This window comes from Anser anser (assembly GCF_964211835.1).
Source record: "Anser anser genome assembly, chromosome: 5".
Classification (NCBI taxonomy): domain Eukaryota; kingdom Metazoa; phylum Chordata; class Aves; order Anseriformes; family Anatidae; genus Anser; species Anser anser.
Window position 1 is genome coordinate 50934886 of NC_139725.1, and position 25369 is coordinate 50960254.

The 25369-nt window shown below is 38.3% G+C and overlaps 1 protein-coding gene across 16 annotated transcripts in view; it reads left to right on the forward strand.

Moving 5' to 3' along the window:
* The window catches only part of UNC79 (unc-79 homolog, NALCN channel complex subunit), a 102809-nt gene that overhangs the window by 49718 nt on the left and 27722 nt on the right, over window positions 1-25369 (forward strand). For 8 of the 16 annotated variants that reach the window (XM_083839838.1, XM_083839853.1, XM_083839851.1 and 5 more), the window contains 12 exons: window positions 142-304; window positions 3414-3566; window positions 5075-6304; window positions 8591-8698; window positions 13374-13490; window positions 15436-15519; window positions 16695-16797; window positions 18642-18782; window positions 21803-21841; window positions 23066-23178; window positions 23265-23350; window positions 24318-24491. In XM_083839838.1, the coding sequence (XP_083695964.1) occupies window positions 142-304; window positions 3414-3566; window positions 5075-6304; window positions 8591-8698; window positions 13374-13490; window positions 15436-15519; window positions 16695-16797; window positions 18642-18782; window positions 21803-21841; window positions 23066-23178; window positions 23265-23350; window positions 24318-24491 (2511 nt within the window). The remainder of the gene's footprint in view (window positions 1-141; window positions 305-3413; window positions 3567-5074; window positions 6305-8590; window positions 8699-13373; window positions 13491-15435; window positions 15520-16694; window positions 16798-18641; window positions 18783-21802; window positions 21842-23065; window positions 23179-23264; window positions 23351-24317; window positions 24492-25369) is intronic. The other 8 variants (XM_083839846.1, XM_083839852.1, XM_083839848.1 and 5 more) reach the window with 4 other exon arrangements.

Sequence of the window (25369 nt, forward strand, 5' to 3'; positions counted from 1 at the left end):
TATTTAGAAATGTGCGATCAAAGGAAGGGAAGGGATATCTAGCTGACAATATTCTTGTCATTTTTCTATTTTACTGCTTAAATGCTTATCCATGGAGAAAAGTTGGGTTTTAAGCTGAAGTTTTTCTCTTTCACTGAACAGTACCCCTACAGAGACTGTGAAATCAGCAAGATTGTACTTCACCTAATCCACATCACAGTCAATACCCTCAACGCTCAATATCACAGCTGCAAGCCCCATGCAACTGCTGGTCCTTTGTATAGTGACAACAGTAACATAAGCCGATACAGTGAAAAGGAAAAAGGTACTTTAAACACTCTCATTTATATGATAGTCATTGATTTAATTCATTAAGTCTCACGGATGTTGTAGAAATGGGTATATGTGGTCTGAAATTTAGAACACAGTAGTCAGAATTAAGGCCAAGGTGTGATTTTTGTGACCAGCTATAGCCATCTATAATAAAAGAAATACATTTACTGTTTCTTTGTAGGCTAAGCATAGCACAGCAGTCTAACTTTTATCTTGAAGGCAGTGTAGTTTAGGCTGAGTAGTTGAGTCACCATGCCTGGGTAGTGCTTAGCCTTTAAGTGAAAATTTTAGCTGGTCATGCCCACATAAAAGGGTTGCAACCAGCCTGTCACCACAGTCTGACTGTATTCAGATACAGCGAGTGCAATTCATCTGACTAAATGTAGACATGTAAATGTGTGCTAGCTGTCTAGAATCCAATCAGCAGAAAAACAGGCACTTCTGGAGTGCATTTCACCTCATCCCAAAGCAGATGTTCAAAATAGTGCATTCTGGATGATAGCTACTTTATAATAATAACATGGCTTAGTACCAAATAGTAGAAGTTTAAAAGTTAAAGTGATGAACTCAGTCTATAGTTTTTTTTTTTCTCCTTAATAAATAGAGCTGAAGTTGAGTAGCTCAGATGCAGACATCTATGATGCTTGTGTCTAAAGGCAGAAAAGTGGTTCAACCCTTGGAGTCTGCATCTGATTGTAACTGTACTTTTCTTGCTAGTTATAGCAGAGATACTGCGATGGTGTGAGCTGGTGTAAGGTTAGGGCTTGAAGTAACATGGGGTCACTGAGAGTAGTTCCCTACAGTTGTGAAGTTTGTTATGTGATAAGTATTTCTGATCAAAATTTATGGGTTCTTTTGATGCTAATCTCTAGCTGCCTTTTATTCATTGACTATTTTCAACCTCCTTTTCAAGCAGTCTTCCTGAGCGTTCGGCAAACTCTTCTTCCAGAGGAAGAAGAATTTATAAGGAGCACTCTGTCTTTATATGCATACCCTTTTCCTCTTTTGCTGTTTGTACCTCATTGAAAAATATTCAACAGAAGAAGGACATGAAATTTTGTTTACCTGAACATCCTATTACTCAGCTGTAGCAAATTAAAGCAACCTTAAAATGGATGTAAATTAAGTATTGCATATTCTCACTCACTTGGTCATTTTGTATTGCTAGAGGAAGGCCAAGAGGGTTCAGATAACTGTGGACTTAATGGTGATTTTGCCTTTGTTTAGAGCTGTAGAACTGAATTAGGCTGACTTAAGAATGCTGAGGGCAATAGTAACATTTATAAAACATATTCAGTTTCTGAGTTGATTTTGAGATGTTTCTAGGACAAAGTGAGGTGCCTAAATACACATTCTGCTGTTCAAAGTAAGTGCCAAGTTACATTTAAAAAACCCAGTGATTCAATCCTGTGTCTGACATTGATTCCCTGGGTGGCCTTTTGTGTCACTTCATCGTTTTCCAGTGTTTAAAGAAATAAGAATAATGTTTACTTGCTTCCCAAAGCTGTTGTGAAGGGCATTGGGTTGCCCAGAGGTTAAAGACCATAAATGAGCAGTTTTTCTAAATGCTGACTTAATTATAGGGCTGAATATTCTCCTTTACTGAAATGCTGGAGAAAAAAAAAGATTATGTAGAAAAGGTGTCTTTCTTCTCCCCCACTCCCCACCCCTTCTACCTACAAGAAGCAGCCAGTATAGCCAGTATCATCCTATAACGTTTTGGAACCTTTTCTAATGAGACTCGGGCTAGGTGGCTTGTGCACTGCCATCATCATCAAAGGTGGTATTTAAATGACCAACATAACAGGATCTTATTGTCAGACAACAAGAATTCCTATGCGGGAGATGGCTTTCCCACTATTCAAACCTTGTTATAATTCTTCTGTTACAGTTTGTGGTGGGATTGTGGCAACTGTACAAACTGTTGTAGAGCTGTTGATAAATCCTGTAAGAAGAAACATTCGTTGCCAAGGGGAAAAAGAATTTAAACACACAGGACATGAGTTTAAAAGTGATGTCCCAACTTATTAAGCCCAGTTCCTGTAGATGTTCATGTTATCAACTTTGATTGATGTTTTTTCCTGTTTTCATCTTAGCATCAGGGATAAGAAAACTAATTGATACCAGGTGGCTGTTCCAAAGCTTCACATCTAGTAGAAACTTTCCATCAGTTTGAAAGCTAAAGATATTAATGTCTAGTTTATGTCTTCAGTTTTTAGCCATTCCAGCTCTTCGATTTATTTTCCTCTACCTTATTCCTCAACTCCAAATGCATTTTCTCTCCAGGTCTGCTTCCCAGAATAAACAAGGCAAACTTTTTCCTCTCTTGAGTCCTCTGTTTTTCTTATTGTCCCAGTAGTGTTTCTTATCTTCTTGGAGAAGCCTCACTAGACACATGATAGATGAGGATTTTTTTTCTTCTTCCTTTCTTTTTTCTTTTTTTCTTTTTTAAAAAGAAATCACTTTCATACAAGTGATATGATTATTTTTTGGTAGGTAGGTAGACTTGGATATTTCTTTCTCTCTGGCATTTCTAAACACTAGATCTCATATTAGAGCTTAATGTTTTACTATTACTACTTAGGTCAGTAATTTCATATTTCATATTCATAGGTCATTGTATTGCTATTACCAGCCATTCAAGAGTATCATTTTCTTTCTTTTCCACTTTCCTTTTTTGCTGGTTTATTACTGACCTTGCAGTTGTACTAGGTCCCATCTCCTGCAAATTACCATTTCTCACTGAGGGCTATAGACAGTTATTTACTCAAGTCAGTGTCCAGATCTCTTGTTTTTCTTCCATCTAAAGATCTAATCTGTGCTATTATTAGTAGAAAAAGATCAGCTTAGAATGGAAAAAAACATTGGCATACTTTTGTTGTATTGTAACCCATTTTCCATTTATCAGTGTCCTTTCTGACCTTAACTTAAGGTGTAACAAGAATGGCAAAGTTATATCTGTTTCTATAGTTTTTCTTAAAAAATTCAGATGATTTTTCAGTTCAAAGTTAATTGAAACTAGCTGAGGTTTTATCACATTGACAGTTTTTCATTCAAGGAATTGCACTCTATTACGAGTAATAAAGTTTTTCTTTCTCCAGCAGAGGAAGACAGTGTTTTTGATGAATCTGATATTCATGATACACCAACTGGCCCTTGCAATAAAGAATCTCAAACGTTCTTTGCAAGACTGAAAAGAATTGGTGGCAGCAAAATGGTGAAATATCAACCTGTTGAGATGAATGCTCAGAGAAGTATGATTTTTTTATTGATATAAACTCATGTAGAAGTACAATTTCCTATTCTTAGTTTCAGGCTATCACCTTTCTTTGTAGAGTTTATTGCAATGTATAATTTGAATACCAGCCCTCTGTCTGATTTTTGAGAGCAGGTACTCATTTCCCTGAGTATGAATTCTCTTATAGGAATCTCAAAGAAGGCACTCCAAAATGAAAGTATCTAAAATCAGTAGTTGTTTCCCGGAAACATAAGCACTTTTGAATGTCAAAATGTTCAAGAGGATTTGTTACAACATTCTCTTACAATTGGACTGGAAATTTTTACTCAAATTTACTTTTTTTTTTTTTTTTTTCACAGAAATTGACATTTTGGTGAGATAGGATGATAGGGCAAGCAAACTTGTTGCTGCTGCAGCAAATATCATGGTTTTCCATTGGTAGAAAAGGTCAACTGGTGGTTTCCAAAAATAGAAAGGAGTTTGTTTTCAAATGTAGAATTCTGAAATGAACACTTTAAAACAGAATTCAAACACCAAAGCGTTTCTCTACCTCTGCTACCATCCCTTTTTTTTCTTCCAAACGTTTGCATGGGAGGAAAAACGTTCTGAGTAGGGAAAATGCTTTAACTTTTCTTACTGCTTTTTGATTCATATGTGGAGCATTTTGAAATATGGGTCTAATGATGATCAAGAATATTCTCAATTACTTGAAAATATGTCATTAACACCAACAGCAGTGACACCAACGCAAACAAACTTTTTTAAAATGCTCTCAGTGGGTGTATTCATACAGCAAGATGCAAGTGCACTGATAGCACCAGCAAGTGCAGTGGTAGCACCAGCTGTGCTTGCTTTAAACCTCCCTAAGTTGGGGAGGTCTAACTATGTGATGGGATAGTGGCTAGACTTTACTGGTGTCTAGTATACATGGAGAAACAATTCTCTGAACAGCTGAGCTCAAGCTTGTGTTGCTGCATCCCCACTGCTGTTGCTACCCTTGCTTCTTGGATTAGAAGCATCCTTTTTAAGCCTACTTTGTTACCATAAATGACTTGTAGGTGTGCTCTAATAATATAAGCTCAGTATAAGAGTATGTAGATGTGTTCTAATATACGTGTGTGCGTGTGTGTGTATAATGCTCTTACATGAATGATGTCCCCAGTACTGTAGTCCAAAGTTACTTTGAAACCTCTTCAAAATGGTCTATGTAGCTCACTCCCTCTTCCAACTCTTACACCTAATGCAGCCATACCATAAGCTTAAACAGACTGTCTGTAGGGTACATCTGTTCGGGATGAGTAGAATTTGGATAAAGCCTACTATTTGGATGTAGGGTGGGTGTTTTTTGGAATTGTAAAAGTCTACGTAATGTGGCTCTGAGGTGAAAACAAATTTTAGATGATTTTGACTAATACTGGGTTTGTATTTGAAATGCCAGTCATGTGTTGAATTGTGAGATGAAGATGAAGATATCCGTCAGAAGTCTCCAACTAAGGTAGTATTAGCTCTTTCTGTTTTAATCAGGTGAAATAGAGCTGGCTGAATATAGAGAGACGGGGGCCTTACAAGACAGTATTCTGCGCTGTGTGAGAGAAGAAAGCATTCAGAAAAAAAAACTGCGCTCTCTAAAACAAAAATCTCTTGATATAGGGAATGCAGACTCCCTGTTGTTTACATTAGATGAACATCGCAGGAAGTCCTGCATAGACCGGTGTGACTTAGAAAAGCCACCTGTCCCCGCTGCTTACATCATACACAGACAGAGTGACTATGGACGATCTCGGCAGAATTCTTCTACCAAAGCTGAAAACATAGAAATACAAGAAAATTCTCCTCCTACAGAGAGTTTCCAGGAAACAAGAAGACCCGTCATACCAGAAGTTAGGCTAAACTGCATGGAAACCTATGAAGTGAAGGTAGACTCTCCGGTTAAACCTGCTGGTCCCAAGGAAGACTTAGATCTGATAGATCTGTCCTCTGACTCAACATCAGGTCCTGAAAAGCATTCGGTACTCTCCACTTCAGACAGTGACTCTTTAGTCTTTGAACCACTTCCTCCCCTAAGAATAGTGGAGAGTGATGAAGAAGAAGAAACAACAAACCAGTTAAATGATGAAGTCTCTGGTAAAACTGCTGTGTCATCTCCCTCAACTCCTATCGATGTTTCTGCATTAAGCCTCAGCACAACTCCTCTGGTCCAGTTCAGCATTGAAGATTGCTCGAAGGACTTTAGTTCTAAGGATGCAAGCAACAGTGCTTCAGCAGGAATAGAGGAGATGCTTTCCATTTCTCCCAAAGGTAAAAAGGACTCTTCAGAGTTAGCTAAGCCAGAGGAACTTCAGGACATACCCAGTGGGAATCCGCTAACACTGAAACAGAAAAGGGACCTGCTGCAGAAGTCATTTGCCCTTCCAGAAATGTCCATTGATGATAACTCTGAGCTCAGTGTGGAGGAAATTAGGCCTAGTGGAGCAATTCCAAGCCCAAACGTAAAAACAGTCCTTATTAAAGTCCCTGAGGATTCTGAAAACCAAACAGAAAGTGATAAACTTGCTGGGTTAAACAACACAGAGTCTGACACTGAGCAAAACATAGAGCAAAAACAAGAGGAGGAGACTGAGGAGTCAGAATTTAAGATTCAGATTGTTCCCCGCCAGAGGAAGCAGAGGAAGATTGCTGTGAGTGCTATTCAGAGAGAATACCTGGACATTTCCTTTAACATCCTTGACAAGCTGGGAGAGCAGAAGGAGGCAGGTGAGCTCAACCACTAATCCAATGAAAAGGCTTATTATTTTGTGAAGGTTTTCATTGCAGGCCAGTATAGAGAGAGATGTGTGATCACATAGCAACTGATGTGATCTGAGCTAGCCGAATGCTTTCAGGTGTTTGTTTCTCACAAGGAAATGTACCAGCCATACAGGTAACATGCGTGTGCAAGGGCCCATTAAAAAAAGGTACTTGGAGCTCAAGGACAAAAATACTGGCTCTCATATCAAAGTTAGTGCCCCCAAACTCCATGGCCTCTTCATGCAGGGAGTCAGTAAAACTGTTGTTCCTCTATGACTTTTATCCTGTTAATCTGGTCCATGTCACACTGATTCTCTTCTCCGTATCGTGATTTTTTGTCCCCTATTTCTTCTGCAAACATAAGGCAGCAGTGAGGAAACTAGATCATGAAATGTGAATCTGAGCAGGCTGTAGACTGCAGAGCTAAGAGCACTTGGAATTAACTGCACATTGCATTTAGGATCAGAGATAGACATGTTTTTATACACTAAAAATTCTCTCTAGCCTTTTTTGTAGTTGGATATCCACAAAGTTTACAAGGCTTTTGTTTAAAGATTTGAAGTGCAAGCATGGGGAAAACTATACAGTATTTCTGTGTATCCCTATTTTTTCAGCTCATTTCAGTACAGGGTTTTGTTACCAAGTTTATCATGTGGAGAGAAAGTGTATTTTATCTGCTCAGATTTGAATTGGAAGTTTCAAAAAGTGTTAAAAATGTGTTCTGTTGCCTCTTCACTTCTGTGGTTATTTTTTTCAGGATTTTTCAGTCACTGGATTTTTATCAGTTAAAAAAAAAAAAAAAGAATCTTTCAGGCCTCATTTCTTTGAGGAGAGGGGTAATATTTATGTATTCCTGACCTCACTTCTTTCTCAATTACTTGAGAAGGAACTGTAGTATAATTTCTATTATGATTCATGAAATTATGATATCCCAGTTTTATAAGGAGAAGTCATTCAGTGTGATCATGGCTGTGCTATTCCCTCTATGTTTGAGGCCTAACGTCCTGTTTGTTGTACCAGTAAGCTGATGAACTGCTGGAGCATTTTAGAAACAGAGGAGAGACAAGTGCTTTTGAACCTTTCACACAGGTTTCTCAAGAATAATTGTCATGAAAGTATTTAGACTCAAATGCTTTGTAGACCATTACTAAGGACCACTACTAAGTTTTCATGAATTCACTAGCATACACATCCTTGAAACTTCTTGGAAAAGCTGTCCCAGTTCTGAAACACCCCACGGAACCTGGGATTTTAGCATATAAGGTGGTCATTTGGCTGCATGCATCTACCTATGTCATCCAAGTGAAGCATAAAACATTCACAATGACTTAGTAAGTGCTCACTTAATGTAACCGGTTGACACAGTCAATTTGGATAACTAGGTAATTTAGTTACTTGGATAGTTCAGTCTATCTCTTATGCATCTGCTTTGCTTTGTTTAGCCTTATTGATTTGTTTATTTGAGAACGTGTTGTAATTCATTTAAGTAGGCTTAATATTGCCATCATAATATGCTGATTATAATTTCAAAGCCTTGTTTGAGCTTTGTCAGACTGTTATGCTTCCATATGTGTTAGAAGGGCTTCTGACACAACTGATTTCTGAATTAAATAGCTAAATGTGTTGTTTCTTCAACTGCAGAGTTCTGGAGTACAGGGTTTCCTGCTTGAGGCCCTTTACAGCACAGATATATATTCATTTTTATAGGATATGCTGAAACCGTACATCAATACTTGCAGTTTTCTTTGCCTTATTCTTCCCATACCAACAATATCAGTTATAAAATAAACCCCTCAGTTTTAATTTTTTTTTTTTTTTAGTGACAGATTTGGCCTTCTTACACTCCTTGAATCTTTGGGATCAAATAGACCTTTGAATGAAAGCTGATAATGTGTTAGAGATAAGACTTTCAAAGAATGCTAACATATCACAGACTAGCTCAGTGGTACCTCTCTTACTTCCATGTTGGGTGGTCCCTTTAATCATTTCGTGAGTGAGATCAAAATCTATGTGCATTTATTAGTTCTGAGCTCTAAACGGGCATATGTACAAATCTCCAGCAAAAAGTGATTTTAAGTAATAGATCTCTGTGCCTCTACAAACACTACCACTGAGTCCTTTTAAAACTGCTGGGAATGCCAGATGGTGAATGGATGATTGAAAAGATGTGAAAAAGACATCCAGAGAGAAAGCAGATGGAAAATATTTATTGATTCTAAATACTGACAGTTTAAACACAATTTCCGTATGTAGATCCTGCTGCCAAAGGACTTTCAACTCTGGAAATGCCAAGAGAATCATCTTCTGCACCAACCCTTGAGGCAGGTGTCCCAGAGACAAGTAGTCACTCTTCCATATCAAGTAAGTGAATCTCTGATTTCAGAACTAAATTGAAAATTAAATCTGTAGCATATTCGTGCTTCAGATACATATCATGTATAGTAAATGCTTCCCCCTGAGTTTTATTGATTCTTGGAAATACAACTGTGTTGGATATTGTTAGGTCTTTTAAACCTTTGGTGGTCAGCAGGATGTTAGCAGTTTGTGGCTGCCAGGTTCTCTGTTGTGACATGGGAAATTTGACAAATGTGTTTTTTTTTCTGAATTAGAGTAGGTAGCAGTTAAAAGCAAACATTTTGCTTCAGCAAACTTCTATTTCACAGTGAGAGAAAGCATTGTCAACTGTCAGTGCACAGAAGCAGAGGGTGAGAACTTTAACAGGGCTGTTAATGTGGTCAACATGTTTGTTAATTTATCTTAGGAAACAAAAAAACCAAAACCTGTTGTAATTTTTTTAAATGCTTTGAAATGCCACTTTCTCAGCTGCCCAGCTTAAATGCAGTAACTACTCCTCCGGGAGTCCCTGTACCCATCCCAGGGGAAGTGAACCAAGTTAGTTTAAGCAATCATTGGCTTAGCAGAAAAGATGTAGATAACATTGGAAGGTGGAGGCATCCTAGAACAGTTTAATAAAATCCAGTATAGCATGTCTGGTTAGGTAAGGTTAAGTAACACATCTGAAGGTGGGTGGCACAGTAATCTATGGCTAGTAGAAAAGGGAGGGGAAATTATGTCCTTCTTTGATACCAGTGAGCTGCTAGATCAGCTCAACAGTCTCACTGAACTGCAATTTCAGATTGCTGTAGAAAAGTTAAATGTTGATTTCTGAAATTCATCATCTGCTGATTTGATTGGATCGGGTACCTGGTCTATTAAAGGGTGGTGTTATTGTGACATGATAGCTTAGCACTTGGAATAGAGGTTTTCTCTCCAGTTTTAGGACAAGCATTTTGTATGATGTGCATCTCACAGAGTTGGATGGTCCTTGGCTATCTAATGACATTGAAGCACTTAGGAAAGCAGCTGAAGAGCTTCCAGTTAAGACCTATCTCTGTCTGGTTTCACTGTACACAGTGTGTTTCTGTAAGTTCCGATACATGAAATCTGGAATTGTATCCAGATCATATTGAGCAGCTCAAAATGACAGGAAGCCTCACAAAGCTGTCACGCATAGCATCGGCAGTGGCAGTGCTGAGAAGACTGTGAGGTTTATGAGGTCCCAGTGGTGCTTGAGGGGGGCTCTGAGCCCCAACACTGTGCTGTGTGTGTGGAAGCACTGGCCAGCAGGCAACCATTGTCACAAGAGGGACGGTGCTCCAGGCTCAAGATTGGTGCATCCCTATGAGCAAGAAGGCAAGCAAAGGGGGCAGGAGACCTGCATGAATGAGCAGGAAGCTCCTGGTGATTCTCAGACAGAATAAAGAAGTTTACAGCATGTGGAAAAAGGAACAGGCCACTCGGGAGGAATATAGGGACACTGTCAGAGTATGCAGGGCCTAATGTTCCCCCCAGTGTACTGAAAGAGCACTGAAGGAGTTAGTGGATGTTAGAGCTGGCCCCCTCTCAACAATTTACCAAAGGTCTGGGGAGTTTGGGGAGGTCCCTGCTGACTGGAAGCTAGCCATTGTACCATTCTACAAGATGGGCTTGAGAGAAGCCCCAGGCAATGACAGACATCAGTGCCTGGAAAAGTCGTGGAGACGATTGTCCTGAGGAGCAGCTCAACAGAGAGGGACCTGGGGTGCTGGTGGGCAGCAGGCCCAGCACCAGCCAGCAGCATGCCCTGGCACCTGAGGGGGCAATCTGCATTTTGGGGTTCGTTAAACCCAGTGTAGCCAGGAGGTGCGCCAGTGTAGCCCGAGGAGCGCAGAGGGAGGCACCGCTTTCTGCTCCCAGCACCTGATGGTGGGACAGGAGGGAACGGCATGGAGCTGTGCCAGGGGAGGGTCTGACTGGGCGTTAGGGAAAATGCCTTTACCGTGAGGGTGGTTGAACACTGGGGCAGGCTTCCTAGAGAGGTGGTTGGTGCCCCGTGCCTGTCAGTGTTCAAGAGGCATTTGGACAGAGCCCTCAGAAATGTGCTTGAACTTCTGGTTAGCCCTGGAGTGGTCAGGCAGCTGGACCAGATGATCTTTGAAGTTCCCTTCCAACGGAACTATTTGATTCTATTCTAAATTCCTTTGTAAATATTTCTTTCTTACTTCTGTGTGTCTCAGTTTCCAGCTGTAAAATAGAGCAAGGCACTTTCCATGATGTCTCCTGTATATTTAGATTGACATATTTTTAGCCTTTTACTGTGTGCCTTTACAGTGCTTTGCTTAAGTCCGGTTGAGGATTGTGCACACAAGGCACTTCTGTAACACAAATAGATATCATTACATTTTCAGCCAGTGCTTGGCCACAGAAAGCATGTCATTAATTGTGATAGGAAGATACTGCCTTTGGACTTCTCTCTTCCTGAGTAGGGAATTCCACCACGCACCAAATAATATATGAAAGTTCTCTGTCCTCTCATGATTCTTAGGTTTGTTGTAGAAGACCTGATCAAGAAATGCTTCCCACCCTATACCACTAGTCATTTCTAGACTGAAAAATTCACGTGGTAGTCCACAGCAATCAGCCTGGCTCCAGCATAGTTCAAAGGCTGACAGCTATCTGGGTTTTCTTTTTTTTTTTTTTTTTTCTTTGCTTACTGACATTGGAAATCTTGTATGTCCATGGGAAAACAGGTAAATACAATAGAAATATAAACCTGTTTAACAGTAGCCTGATGATGTGAAATATGCATGAAAATTTTAAAGTTATAATCACAAAAGCTGTTAAGAAAATTCAGGGAGATAATTTTCTAAATTTTGACAGTCATCTGCACTCCAAGCGGTCTTGTCAGCTCTAACATTAATTGCTGTTCTTTCATCAGGAAATTCTATGCTTGATAAAGTGATAAAGCATCTATTTAAAATCCTTGCCCTGGAAACGATGGAAATTATATTTTTCTCCTAATTTGCTGTGAAAGGCAGCTGCAATATAACTTACAAAGTGAAACATGGAAGGGTTTTTTGGCTTGGTTCAGTTCCAGAAGTTCAGTTATACAAGGACTGCTTTGGAGCAATGCTGGAGGAGTTTGTACTTATACCAAAAATAGTGTTTAAATGCACTCTGATACATTGAACGGATATATTGAGGAAAAGCTTAAATTACTTAACCTAGTGAAATAGTTTAAATGTGCAAATTCCCTTTGAAGTTGTCTTTGTGTTTATTATTACTCAAGGCAAGTAGTTGTTTTGTTAAGAAATATTCTACTTTCTCTGAATTTGAAACTGTCAATTACAAACTGAGTAGAGCCAGTTTAGGATGAAGGCACTCAACCCCTCAGAGCTTTCTGAAAGTTGCTGTTTATCCTATGTCTGTACTTCTTCATCACAGTCTGTACTTCTTCATCACAATTGTGAATAGACTGGGCTTAATAATAATGTGAAAGACTGGTTTTATTTTCAAAACTTAGCTGGGTACTATTTGGAACTTTAGAAGTGAACTACTTGATATTATGTCAATATGTTTTTTAAACAATGTTGAATGTAGCTACCGATGAAAATATTCATTAGGAGAAGATTTTGATTTGCTGTCCTTGCTCAGGAAGGCACTTAGCTTAGAAAATGTTGCCTTAAGTCTATGCCTTTCCTGCATGGAGATGCATGTGGGCATGCCTTGCTCAGTCACAGCCTCTGTCTTCATGCTGTCAGCAATGAGTTTGGTTTCAGTGGTGGAAATATATTGCACGGGCTCAACTGGCAAAGCAAAAGTATTATGCTTATTCAATATGAATTTCTTATGAATGGAGAAAAAAATAAGAAAATCGGGAGTATTATATGTCTGTTTCTTCTTCCAGTTAAGCACTGAGAAAATACATGAACAAAAAAAGTCTTAAATAGTAAGTCCACAAGGAGCGTTTTATTTTTATTTACTTATTTTTTTTTTCCTGGGAGCACTGTCCAGTGAGACACATCCTTTAAAGCATGTGGTAATACTCGTTTAAAGAAGTATTATATTAAGAAACAGCAAATGGTTGTTGCTCCATGTAAGAAAAATGTCAGTGAAGTTATAAAGGGGATCCATCTTCAAAGGCTTGATAAAGTGATAATCACATTTCAGAGAATGGCTTCACATTTCAGAAGAATGTGCAGGCGTTATGCCTGAGCAGGTATTTAGGAGGCCTGTGCTGGAGTTACACAGTCAGTGAAACTTTTTTTTTTTTCCCCAATAGTGGGCGTAGATAGAGCATTTCTCTATACTTTGCTGGGAAGACACTGAGTTTCCTTGCTCAGTATGTAGTGCGTGAGTGAGGTTGAAGTATATATTTATCACCTGTTGGCATGGGAATTTGGGGGTGGTATCTTACATTGCACAAATACCAAGTGTTTTGAAGAACTTTTGTATTATTTGGTGACAAAAAGGCACTGACAGTTGACACAGTGGATGAGATCCTAGATCCAAGTCACTTAGGACTGATGTCATTGGGTCCAGAATTTTGCCCTGTGTAGTTGTGTGAAAAGTGTGTATTGACTTGAGGAAGATCTTTTGGGCAGGCAGTTCATGTCCTGTCAATACTTCTCTCGTGCTGCCTTGTAAGATCAGGAAATAAGAGTAGTTTTACATACTGTTTGAGCCCCTGAAATCCTTTTGCATTTCTGACTTGCAGCTCAGTTCAGACAAATGAAAAGAGGCTCTTTGGGAGCTCTGACAATGAACCAGCTGATGAAGAGGCAGCTGGAACACCAGTCTAGTGCTCCCCACAATATCAGCACTTGGGATACTGGTGAGCTGCGTTTATTGTTTGTTATTTCTGTTTCCTTAAACCAATTACTTTCTGTATCAATCCATTAAAAAAGAAGTATTTCTATTCTACCACTGTAGATAAGTAATCAATCTCAAGTCTAAAGAGAAACCATGTAGTGAGTAGCAGTATTGCATCTGATATGAGTTGGAAGTTACATATTTGGGATACAACCCCTCTGGTACAGTGGTGTCCCCATAATGTTTCATATTGGATTATTTCCTGACCTCCTTGAATGAAATGGAAGTGTCATTGTTGATTTCATTAGGTATAGAATTTCATCCTTGGTGTGTGGAATCATTAATTTCTATATATGTTTGCAATGGTGTTGGTACACAAAGGATTTGCACCTTATGCCATCCCGTCTCATTTCCCTGTAGAGCAGTTTCTATTAGCTCACACCGAACACCTGAAGTTTCTGTTCTGTTACTGACCTGTTTTTTCACCCTTTAAGATGAATGCAAAGCAGACAATGAAAGCAGAAATAAGCACATCATTTCCTCATTAGTCATGTGAAGCATTTTTTTTCTTTAAAATATGTTATTTTATGTCCATATTCATAATAGATGTCACTAAACAGTGAACTCATTCTAGTTTGTAAAAGGCACTAGGTATTTCATTGCCCATCTTTATGTTAGCATGTTATGGAATTGTGCTTCTTAGGAATCATGAGCAGGTCCAAGTGAATCCAGAGAAAATAATACTTAAAACTTCTTGTGGAGTTTAGCATGTTGAGTGAATGTCTCACTACCAGTTCTGGACAGTTGAGCTCAGATTTTTATTTAATTCAGTCTTCAGCCTCAAATCCCATCAAACTAAATCTTGTAGATAAAGGTACAGTGTATAGCTCAGGTTTTTCCCTTCTAGTCCAGTCTGCTGAGTAGCATGCTCAGCATGAGATCCTTAAATCATAAAGGGGAGAATTTGTAAATGTTAACAATGTTCTATGTCCTACTAGTAAGTTTGTTTGTTAAAGAGAGTTAGTTGGTATCACCTACTTTTCAGGCAGGGTTTTAGAAGTGGAAAAGTTATTACTTCTGTGAGAAGTATTTAGCCTGTATACCAGAGCAACAAGTCAGCACTCGAAACCATTTAGGAACTCAGTCTTGTTAATCTTGTTCCGATTCCGCTAGATTTCTTCACAACGTTTCTCTCTAACATTCATACCAACTAAAGGCCTCCAAGCATGGAGTGAAGTAAAAAGTTCTTTTCCAGGAAGCTTTACATCTCTCAGTCTCCTTTTTGACCACTAGCTTTTAAAGTAAATTATTATTTGGACAGATTAAATATTTTTTTCAGGACAAATGCTCAGTGCAACTATTTGTCATTTCAATGTCACACTACAATTTTGAGACTCATTATGTTCAAATATAACAACTTGGAAATAGTCTTATCCTGCAGAAGTTTATGACGCATGCTTGGTTCATGTATGCTTTCTATTGTTTTAAACACTGGTAGGTACCATGTCTCTCATTTCTTATTTCATGCTTTTTTTTCCCAAGCTTGTTTTCTGTAAAATAAAAATCACTGTGTGTATAGCTTTTGTCAGCAAAAACTATACGTGAACTTCTAATCTCTTGGTATTCCTAAACATTAATTTTCTCTTTTTGGGGCTTTTATATTCTCTATCTTGTTGAATCTTTACAGTCAGTACTTCCTTTCTTCTTTAATGATACTTCTCAAAAATGCTGCCTTTGCTGTTATGTAATCTGTCATTTTCTTCCTTTTGCAGGCTTCTTTTATCTTTCTCTTCCTCCCTTTTTCTGTTGCTCTTTCTATGCTTAAAAAATAACTTTTATTTATTATTATTATTATTATTCTAAAAATAACTGTTTTAATTGTCTTTCTCTTGTTTTAACTGTTTAAAACTTGTGCTGATATGCTGGATTCATAATGCTGGAGACTGAAGTTCTGTATTTATTCACAGAGCAGATACAGCATGGAAAGCGGCTGTGCAATGTCCCTGTTTGTCTAAACCCTGACTTGGAGGGACCACCACTAAGAATCAGAGGTTAGTGCCCCGTCCTTTTGACCTGATGTCTCTGCTAAGACTGCCAGGAAGGTTTCCTGTTAGTACCAAAGGGTGGTGAATTTTCTGTTCCATTCAGCTGTACTAAAGCCCTCAACTGTCCTGCAGAATGTAGATTATCAAAAAGTTATTAGACAAAGCATTTCATTCAAGACAGGGACAACTGATTAAAGGCTGAGGCTTTTTGTCAACCTGGAAGTTGACAGTTCAACTCCCTCACAGTCAAAATACATACAGACTTAACAATCTTGTAGTGGGGCAAAGAGCTACCTTCTTTACCTAAATGATATTTTTTCTTTTGTTCGGTACACTAGAGGACATTTTAAAGTAGTTAACTACTTATTATGTTACTTATTAATGTCTTATTCTGACATTGTAGCCTACATTATGACAGCTTTTAGCATTTGCATGTTGCAATGGGACTTACATCTAGAAAAAATGACAGTGAACTTCCAAAGTCATGGTAGAGGGATCTTGATTTGATTGTGAGGGGAAAAATAATCAGCTATAAATATATGGAAAATCTACTTCTATTCTTTGTATTCTGGATGGTATCCTATGTTACTGAAGAATATTCTGGACTTTCTGGAGTGTCTGTTTTCATCCAGCTAAACCTCAGGGGACAGTTATGAAGTACTGAACTCCGTAAAAGAAATGTAAAAAATTCCTCCCATACTTTAGTGAAATGATTGTTTAAAACTGTCTTTCTTTTGAAACCAGCTCTCAATACTCCACATATTTTGAGTTCAGATACTGTGGGAGTTTCTTAGATTACTTCACCTGAGAGGTGCTATTAAATTTGCTTTTCCTGAAGTAACTGGGATTATTTTGTCATAAATTCTTTCTGAACCTAGCTAACATGGAGAAGCTACCTCATGTTTCTATAGTTAAATATTGTCAGAACATGCTAATGTTAATAATAAAGTAGATACAAGTACACCTGCCCTTCCTGGAATTTTTGTTCTTTATCTTTTTTCAAGGATTTTTTTTCCATAGTTCTAGGTAATTGGAGTAATCTGACAGAACCATGGGATGTACTATATCCTTTTAAAATCATGGCTGATCTTAACAACTCTGATCTTCAGGCCAATGCAGTTTTTTCTGTTTAGTGATTTTCTTTTGCTTTCTTTGTTTTTATTATTTCTTACTGCCTCAAGGTGCCACAAAATCTAGCTTGCTGTCAGCACCCAGTATAGTCAGTATGTTTGTACCTGCACCAGAAGAATTTGCTGATGACCAGCCCACTGTGATGACTGACAAGTAAGTTTTTCTGTTCCTTTCAAGGAACTAGTTGACCTTCAAATAGGTCAAGTTAAGTATAAATATACGTTAAGGAAATACAGGTCCATTCTATCCTTTATCCCTATACTATGTTTTTATTTTTTTTATCCTAAGGGAAAAAATTTCTAAACGCTGCCAGCAAGATGTGCTTTTAACTCAGTGGGATATGAGTGAGTTTGCACAGGTGAAATTATGACTCGTGCTATTGTGTGTACATGGAGGGAAAGAAGTGCTTTCTACCCTTCTTTTGAAACTGGATATTTATGTGGTTAAGATTGTACAATATATGTAGCCTACTAAGGACATTTGGGTAACAGAAAGTTTGGATTTTTCTTTAATTAAAACTGATTGTGTAAATGGGTGGCATTGTACTGTTCCGTATTTTAAAGCAGTGGCTCCTTGTGACCTATTGGAAACCACTTTTGCCTTAGGAAAAAAAAAAAAAGCTCTTTTTTGAATTTCTTTTTTCTTTTGAAATAGAAAGTCATGATTATGTATCAACACTTCTGTTACCAATATAGCACTGATCCCACAAGCTTTTGCAAACATCTATTCGCTTGTTAAAATGCCTCTGAAGTAAGTGTTAAACTTAAGTGTACTCATTTAATGGAGAAGTAAAGCAGTCAGTAGGGAGCCATGCATCGATTTAGTCAAAAACTAGGAAGAGAAACGGTAAGTTCTTGCTTGTGCTGCTGTGCTTAGTCCACTAGACAGACCCAGCAAGGTGAAGTAGACCTTACTGTGTGACGAAGTGAAACATCCCCAAAGTTAGGCTTATCTTTGACACATCCTTTGACCAACTCCCCAAACCTCTAGCACCACTTATTAACATGCAGTCCAGCTGAGCTCAACTTTCATGACTTTGATGGCATATTTTCCTTCTGTTTAGTAACAAAGGCAAGAAGATTGCCTGTACAATTCCATTAAGTTAAAATATCACAATCTGTTGGAGTCATTATCAACTGATTGACCAAATTAAGCAAGCCTTCCTACTGGGCTGAGATAAGCCTGTTTTCCACATTGGTTTGCTTTTTTTGTACACTTGTGAAAGCCTGTCTCATATCTCCTGAATCTGACATCCTCTTTATAATTAGACGTTAGAGAGCCCTTTCAGAACTTCGTTGGTTTTCTTTTAACATTTCAGGAGGGATAAGTGACTCAGCAGCAAATCTGTCCTGGGAAAGGACACTTCTCTGAAAACTAAGGTTCTGTGCCCCTGAGAGGTCCTTTCATTTCCTTCTTAATAGCTCTAACAGCTGTGGGAACCAATCAGATTATTGTTTCCTAATTGCATAATTTGTTATTCATAATTCATTACTGACAGGAAGGACAATATGAAATTGTTCAATCTCTTTGGGATCATCTATGAGTATCATTGTTTGTGTCTATACTGCAAAGTAAAAGACTGCTGGGGACTTGAGCTCTTGCCTGAAACCAAGTAACACGAACTGGCTGGCGTTAGCATTGCTGAGGGCAGGTTTTCACTGCAGTAGGTTTTTTTTGGATAGTGCAAACTGAAGAGGGCCAATAAAGAGTGAAGGAAGTAGCTAAACATTACCAGTGAAGGACCCAGAACGTAGACCTGTTCTGTGGCCTTCTTTAATTTGTCAGTGTAGAAACAGCCAGTGCACCTAGTGAAAAGCTTTATTAATGTTTGAAAGCCATGACCTTTAGCTAATTAGAAAGATCACAATAACATTATTTTTCTAAATTAATTTTGAATAGAATGTAATAAATAATTGTACTTTAAAAAATCATAATACATCTGTATGTATAGTAATGCTTTGTTCTAAATTTGTTCACGTCTGTTTTTAAAACTGCAGGTGCCATGATTGCGGAGCTGTTCTTGAAGAATATGATGAAGAAACACTAGGCCTGGCCATAGTTGTGCTCTCAACCTTTATTCACCTTAGTCCAGACTTGGCTGCTCCTCTGTTGTTGGACATCATGCAGTCTGTTGGACGGTAAATTCAGGACTTTCCTCCCTCTTGTATGATTAAAAGAATTTTGTACTTGGAATTGGGTTTACATAAAATTCATTATATGGAGTTCTATGTTTTAGAACATTTGAATGAATAACATCTGGTTCTGCTTATTTGAAGAACTCTTCAGGCTCTTCAACATTATTTTGTATGCCTATTAAGACTAATTAAAGAGTTGCATCTCCTGGTTTCCTAACCAGCTCCTCCATGAGATTCTCTCTGATAATGTCTTAAATATTGGCGTGTTTGCTATTTTTCTGGTGTGACTTTCACCTAGTGTGCATGGGATAACTCAAGTGCACCATTATATTGTAGTACTTGTCATTACTGCCTCAGCAATTGCAACTTCCTTGCCTAAGATGTGGGAGGGATGTGTTGGGGATATTTCAGAGCAAACTCCTGAGCAGCACCACATGTGCAGAAATGGCATGCACCTCTCCTTTTCCATGTTCCTCTCAGTGTCTGAAATTAAAGTTGCTTGACTGGATTCTGTAGGGGCATGGCTCTTCACAGCCTTGCCTCTATTCTGTCTCCCAATTCCATCTAAACACAGCAGCACTTCAAGACCTCCATTTCCATTAATACCAAGGCTGCAATTCCCTGCTGTCACTACTAATGAACTCTGATGGAGGCAACATTTCTAATTGAGACAGATGCTTTCCATTCTGTGTGATTCTTGTAAATATAACACTACTAAAGGGTCATAAGAAGCCACAGAGAGTAAAACACTTGGAAGATAAATTATCAAGGGATGAGGGCCGAGTGGGCTACCTTTTTCTGTGCTTTGAGGAAGAAATGCTATTTTTGGAGTAAGACACCTGATTCTTCTAGAGTACCAGATGCCATGCAGCATGGGGTATTTCTGGTAAATGTCTTGTGTTCCTACTGGCTGTCATTCCTGGCAAGTTCTAAGTCCAGTAAGAGGCTATTCAGAAATGAATTACTTTGAATATAAGTAATGTATAAAATAAGGTAGTTAATTTCAGTAGCACATACAGGCAAAAAGGTGTTCAGCTACCTCGTGTATAACCTAAGTGTCTCTGATCAAGCACTGCCATATCATTACCTCTGAATACCCACCTGTTGGCAGAGGTGTTGCTTGTTGTACTGAGAATGTGTTATATAAGACCCTACTATGCATTTACATTTATACTCTTGTTCCTGAATCAGGATCTTTGACTTGCTGATTCTTATTTCATTGATTTCCAAGGAGATTTGGGTTTCCAAGCATCAAAGCCATGTTTGAAAATGGTGCTTAGGCTCTTGAACTAGTGAGGAGCTTTAAAAATCTTAAGTTCTGTTCTTAACTTGTGCAACTTGGAACACATCCATTTATTGTCTGCTTTGTGGTCTGCAGAATGGAGGTAATGATGAGGGTTCATTGCCTTTGCACAACAAAATATTTATAGTAGTAATAAACACATACAAGGTATTAATTTCAAAAAGCTTTAGATGTTCCCAAGTGTTTACTGTAGTTCATATCTCATGAAGTTTCTCCATTTGGAAGTTAGAATCTAAATATTTTGTTTACTATAAAACAAACAACGTCAACAACTTGCGTTATTGCATTCAAAAGGAGAGAGGTATCTTTGCATATGACTTTGATTTCTTTCAGAAGAAAATTTTTATGCTGCTGTATTTGAATGCTTCAGTAGATTTTTGGAAAAAGCTATAATGTCCATAGGACGTGTGATTAGTCCTACTGAATTCTTTAGAAATTCTCATGTACTTTAAGGCAAGCTGATGCTACAGTTATTCCAGAATCAAGGCCTGTATTGCTTAAAGGTGGCTTCAGAATAGTTTTCACCCAGAATTAGCTTTACACAGCAAAATTAATATGTTGTATTTTAGCATGGACTCCTCTTAACAGTGGAGCCATGAACTCTAATGTCTTTTTCTGATTTATGCTGGGACAACTGAAGAGAATATCATCTTCAATCCACTGCACTATCCAGCCTGACATTATTTCTCAGCTGAACGTATGCTGTGTGCCCAGCTTGTCATGCATTATTAATGGAAATCACCATCCCTTTTCCTTTACACTGATGCACTTGACTGAGCTGCTTTAGGATCATTTTCGGATTTTGCAGTAGCGACTAGAGAGGAAACTAGAGTAGTGACTGTCTTCTGAACTGAGGTTGACAGAGGATTGAGCAATACCTAAATCCAACCTAAAAGGATCTTGAATCAAAGATAAACTTTGAAGGCCAGATCATCAGCTGATGTAAATTAGCCTACCGCTATGAACTTTTAGATACATTAACTTTGCAATGATACAAAACTGGGAGGAGTGGCTGACACACCAGAAGGCTGTGCTGCCATTCAGCGAGACCTGGACAGGCTGGAGAAGTGCATGATTTGCTTTAAGATTGTGTTCAGTATTTTCATAACTGGATGCTCATATTGGGCTTCCAAGTCTATATTCAAGTACTGAATTAAATGACCTGATTTTTGAAAACCCACTATATCTCATCGGACTTTGTAAGAGTGCCTAGGTACTTACTGTTTCTGAAATTAGGCCATTTATTCAGGTGCCAAAATCTGAAATTAGAAGCCTCACTTCAGACTGCGAAGTGGAGAATTTTGCCTCAGTCTATGTTGCTGTGTTAATCAGAAACAATTCAGTCAGTAGGCAGCTTCTGGCAAACTTTTTTCTCCACATCCCTCTGGATTAGTAATTATTCTAGATGTGCATGTGACAATAGTTTTACTTCATTATCATCATGCTGGTACAGGGAGGCAAGTAGAATTGTCTTAGGGGCTGGTAAGTGTTTGTGACATCGTAAGACTGAATAGTTTCTGTGTTGTTCCAACATGATATGCCTGCATTTAAGAGCACTTCAGAAGATCTTTCTGGTGATGTTTTAAATGTTCTTTTAAACTTCTGTTTATTTTATTTTTTATTCTTATATAGGTATTCTATTGGCTTATTTCAAAATGGAACACAAAAAAGCATATGATCTTCAATTATTATTACTTTTTTTTTTTTTTTTTAATTCCAGGTTGGCATCAAGTACCAGTTTCTCTAATCAAGCAGAAAGGTATGGTAACAAAGGATACCTTGGCCAAAATCAAGCAGTTAATCTAAAATGTAGAATCATAGAATCATTAAGGTTGGAAAAGACCTCCAAGATCATCTGGTCCAACCATCCCCTTACCACCGACATCACCCACTAAACCATGTCCCTAAGCACCAGGTCCAACCCTCCCTTAAACACCCCCAGGGACGGTGACTCCACCACCTCCCTGGGCAACCCGTTCCAATGCCTGGCTACTCTTTCTGAGAAGAAATTTCTCCTAATTTCCAACCTAAACCTCCCCTGGCACAACTTGAGGGCATTCCCTCTGGTCCTATCACTAGTTATCTGCGAGAAGAGGACATTGTCCTTGTCAAGAAATCAAATTTAACCTTTTTTAAAAAAAAGTTTATAAGTAAGGGAAAAACCTGCCCTTTTTCAGTTGTTTCAAATATCTCTTGCCTTCTGAAGATGAATAGGAACCTGTATTCATGTGTACTGACTGTGAAAACCCTCAGATTCAGATTAATTTAAAGATGCCTCCTGGTTTCCACAGTTTCACTGCAGATCTTTCTGGCTTGTTCCATGTTCAGTATTTGTTGTAATAAACTGTCTCCATACATTCAGTGAAGTGAGTCATCCTTGGCCATGGACAACCCCTGCTAGTGATGTCTCTTTACTTAAATCAGATGTTGAATAGGATAAATTCATTTTGAGAAGCTGCAAAAAGTGCTAAGACATGCAGTTAATGAGTAAATAAGTAATACTTTACCTTTTTAAATGAAACCACTCCATTTGTGAGAGATTATGAAGTACTTCAGCTCTTGAAGGAAACTGCAAGAGGCGAATTAATACTGTAATGTGTATGTTTACCTATTTTTCATGTGTTTTATGGTAAATCCAAGAACCTCATTTTGTATCACTGAAATCCACAAGGTGAGAGCAGAATCATATTTCAAACCCTGACAATCCACAAGCAAAAATGTGTGGACAATAAGGAAAAATGCAACTATTTATTGAGGCAAATACTTTAGGTATGTGTACGTAACTTTTTCATCTCTGAATAGTTGAGCTGAAGCAATAAAATAAACTTTTTTTTTTGAATCAGGAAAGTTCTGACTGTCTCATAACTGAACACTTCTGTAATTAAAAAGAATCTTCTTTAATACCACCATATAGTCAGCTTTGAGAAATGTTTCACCTACAAGGCAATTTCTCTCTTCTTCCTTTTTTTCCCTTTCCTTTCAGCATGATGATCCCTGGAAATGCTGCAGGTGTGGCCAAGCAATTCCTCCGCTGTGTATTCCATCAGCTGGCTCCGAATGGCATCTTCCCCCAGCTCTTCCAGAGCAATATTAAAGGTGAAGTGCAGTGCTTAAGTGCATTTCTGATTCCTTCAAATATCCCTGTATTTACACTCAACACAAAAATGGCATTTCAATTTCAGATGGAAGTTTTTTACGGACCTTGGCCACATCTCTTATGGACTTCAGTGAGCTGAGTTCTATTGCTGCTCTGAGCCAGCTGTTAGAGGTATGTTGGCAATCAGCTCTATTAATGTTGATAGCTTTATTAGCATTATCAGGCATATGGAGTCATTTCTCCTCGTTCATTAAGAGTTCAGACTTATATCACCAAAAGCAATGTGAATTTTTCTTTTGTTGTCCCTGCAAGCAAGATTTGGCTGTCCTCACCATTTTGCTTCTGGGTTTTGCTCTTACTGATAGCATTTTTTTTTTCTTCAGACTCAGACAGCTCCCGGAGCAGTCCTGCTCATTGGCAGGATAAGCCATCCCTTTCTCATCACTTTTTCTGGTTTTCAGAGGTATTTCTGCTCCTAGGTTTGTTCTCTCCCTTGTTCTCTCTCCTTGAAACTCCCTGATGGCAGTTTCTCTAAGTAGTCCAAAGATCTATTGCCTGCCTTTCACTGACTGTCTTCTGTGCTCATGGCTTACATTTTTGTAACTTTTATCTTCCTGCTGGTACTAGTCACTTCCATGCATCCTTCTGCTCTTCCAAGAACATTGTGGTTGCTTCATTCAAAGATTTTGGCAACACTTTAAAACTGTTCACATCTTTCCAGGCCTGTCCCTAGTACACAAGGCAAAAAAATTGTACTCAGTCTACTGAATATTAGCGAATTCATCTTACTTAGTAGTAGCCAGAGGAAAATATGGACAAGCTATTGGTTAATGCAAGTTCTGCTTTCTTTTTACTGCCACGCCAATGTAAGCAGGATGTGAGTTAGGACTTCACTTAAAAAAAATTTGGCTCAAAGTTCTGCATTTTATACTTTTGACATTGACATTTTTTGGTCAGTACTTTAGGAACTGAACTAAACTGTCACATACACAGTTTAAATTCTCTGCACAAAATTTTATTAGTATTATGGAAGAGGTGAGTAGTATTTGGTCTGACCAAATTAACCTCAGTATTTCCAATTATCGTTTAAAAGGCCATGTCTGCAAGTGTACCTTTGTTTATGATTCTTGTTTCCCAGGGTTTAAACAACAAAAAGAACTTACCAGCAGGGGGAGCGATGCTACGCTGTTTAGAAAATATTGCTACCTTTATGGAAGCCTTGCCGATGGATTCACCCAGCAACCTGTGGACTACAATTAGCAATCAATTTCAGACCTTCCTTACCAAACTCCCTTGTGTTTTGCCACTTAAGGTATGATATATAGACATCTGAAAAGAGCTATATTACCATTGGTCAGGATGTTCAGAAACAGTAGGAAAGCTGTGGATGAGAAATGAGAGCCAGAGTACAAGTAGTTGTGAACATTTTCTAACTATTCAATTAATGTTTCCAGAGGAATGGACTTGTTGTATACCTGATCCATCCCTTTAATTATATTTTCCACGTGTAACAATAACGACTCTGACTAGAGATTATTCTTCCACTCTTTGTTGATTTTTTTCCATCTACGCTTTCCATACCCTACCTTTGTCAGAACAGGTTACTGTGCTGAGAGAATCAGCATTTTGGCAGTAAAAATCTATCTGGCTTTAACTGTTAAAACTATATAAAACTCATAAGAAGAGCATCACCACCTAATTAATTTGCTAAAAGTACACAATAGGCAGAGAGGAATGTGAGACTACTGGGAAGAGTCCCAGTAGTAACTGGGCCTAAGGTGTTTGACTGTCCAGGTTATAGTTCCAGCTGTAATGAGAATATGGAAACTGAATCTGGAAGCTTTGGACTCTGATTTCTGAGTGCTCAGAGGACATACAGAGAAGTCTTAACTCCTGCTGTGTACATTTCCAGATGTTTTTTAAGTAAACAGTAAAAACTTTTCTAAGTCTTTCCAGTAAACAAGGGATTCTCATACCCTTATTCTGACTTCATTTCCCACAATGTGAATTTCCCACAGTGTGTCTTTGGGCAAAGACGTGTTGCTCAGTATGAACTGAGAGATCAAAAATCTACCTTTGTAACTTGTAATGTTGTATTTAAATTGGATGTTACTCCCAAACTATATGAAACACATTAAATTCCTTGTCACTGTCTGTTAAGCAGTAGTCAGATCGTGAAATGTCTTCAGG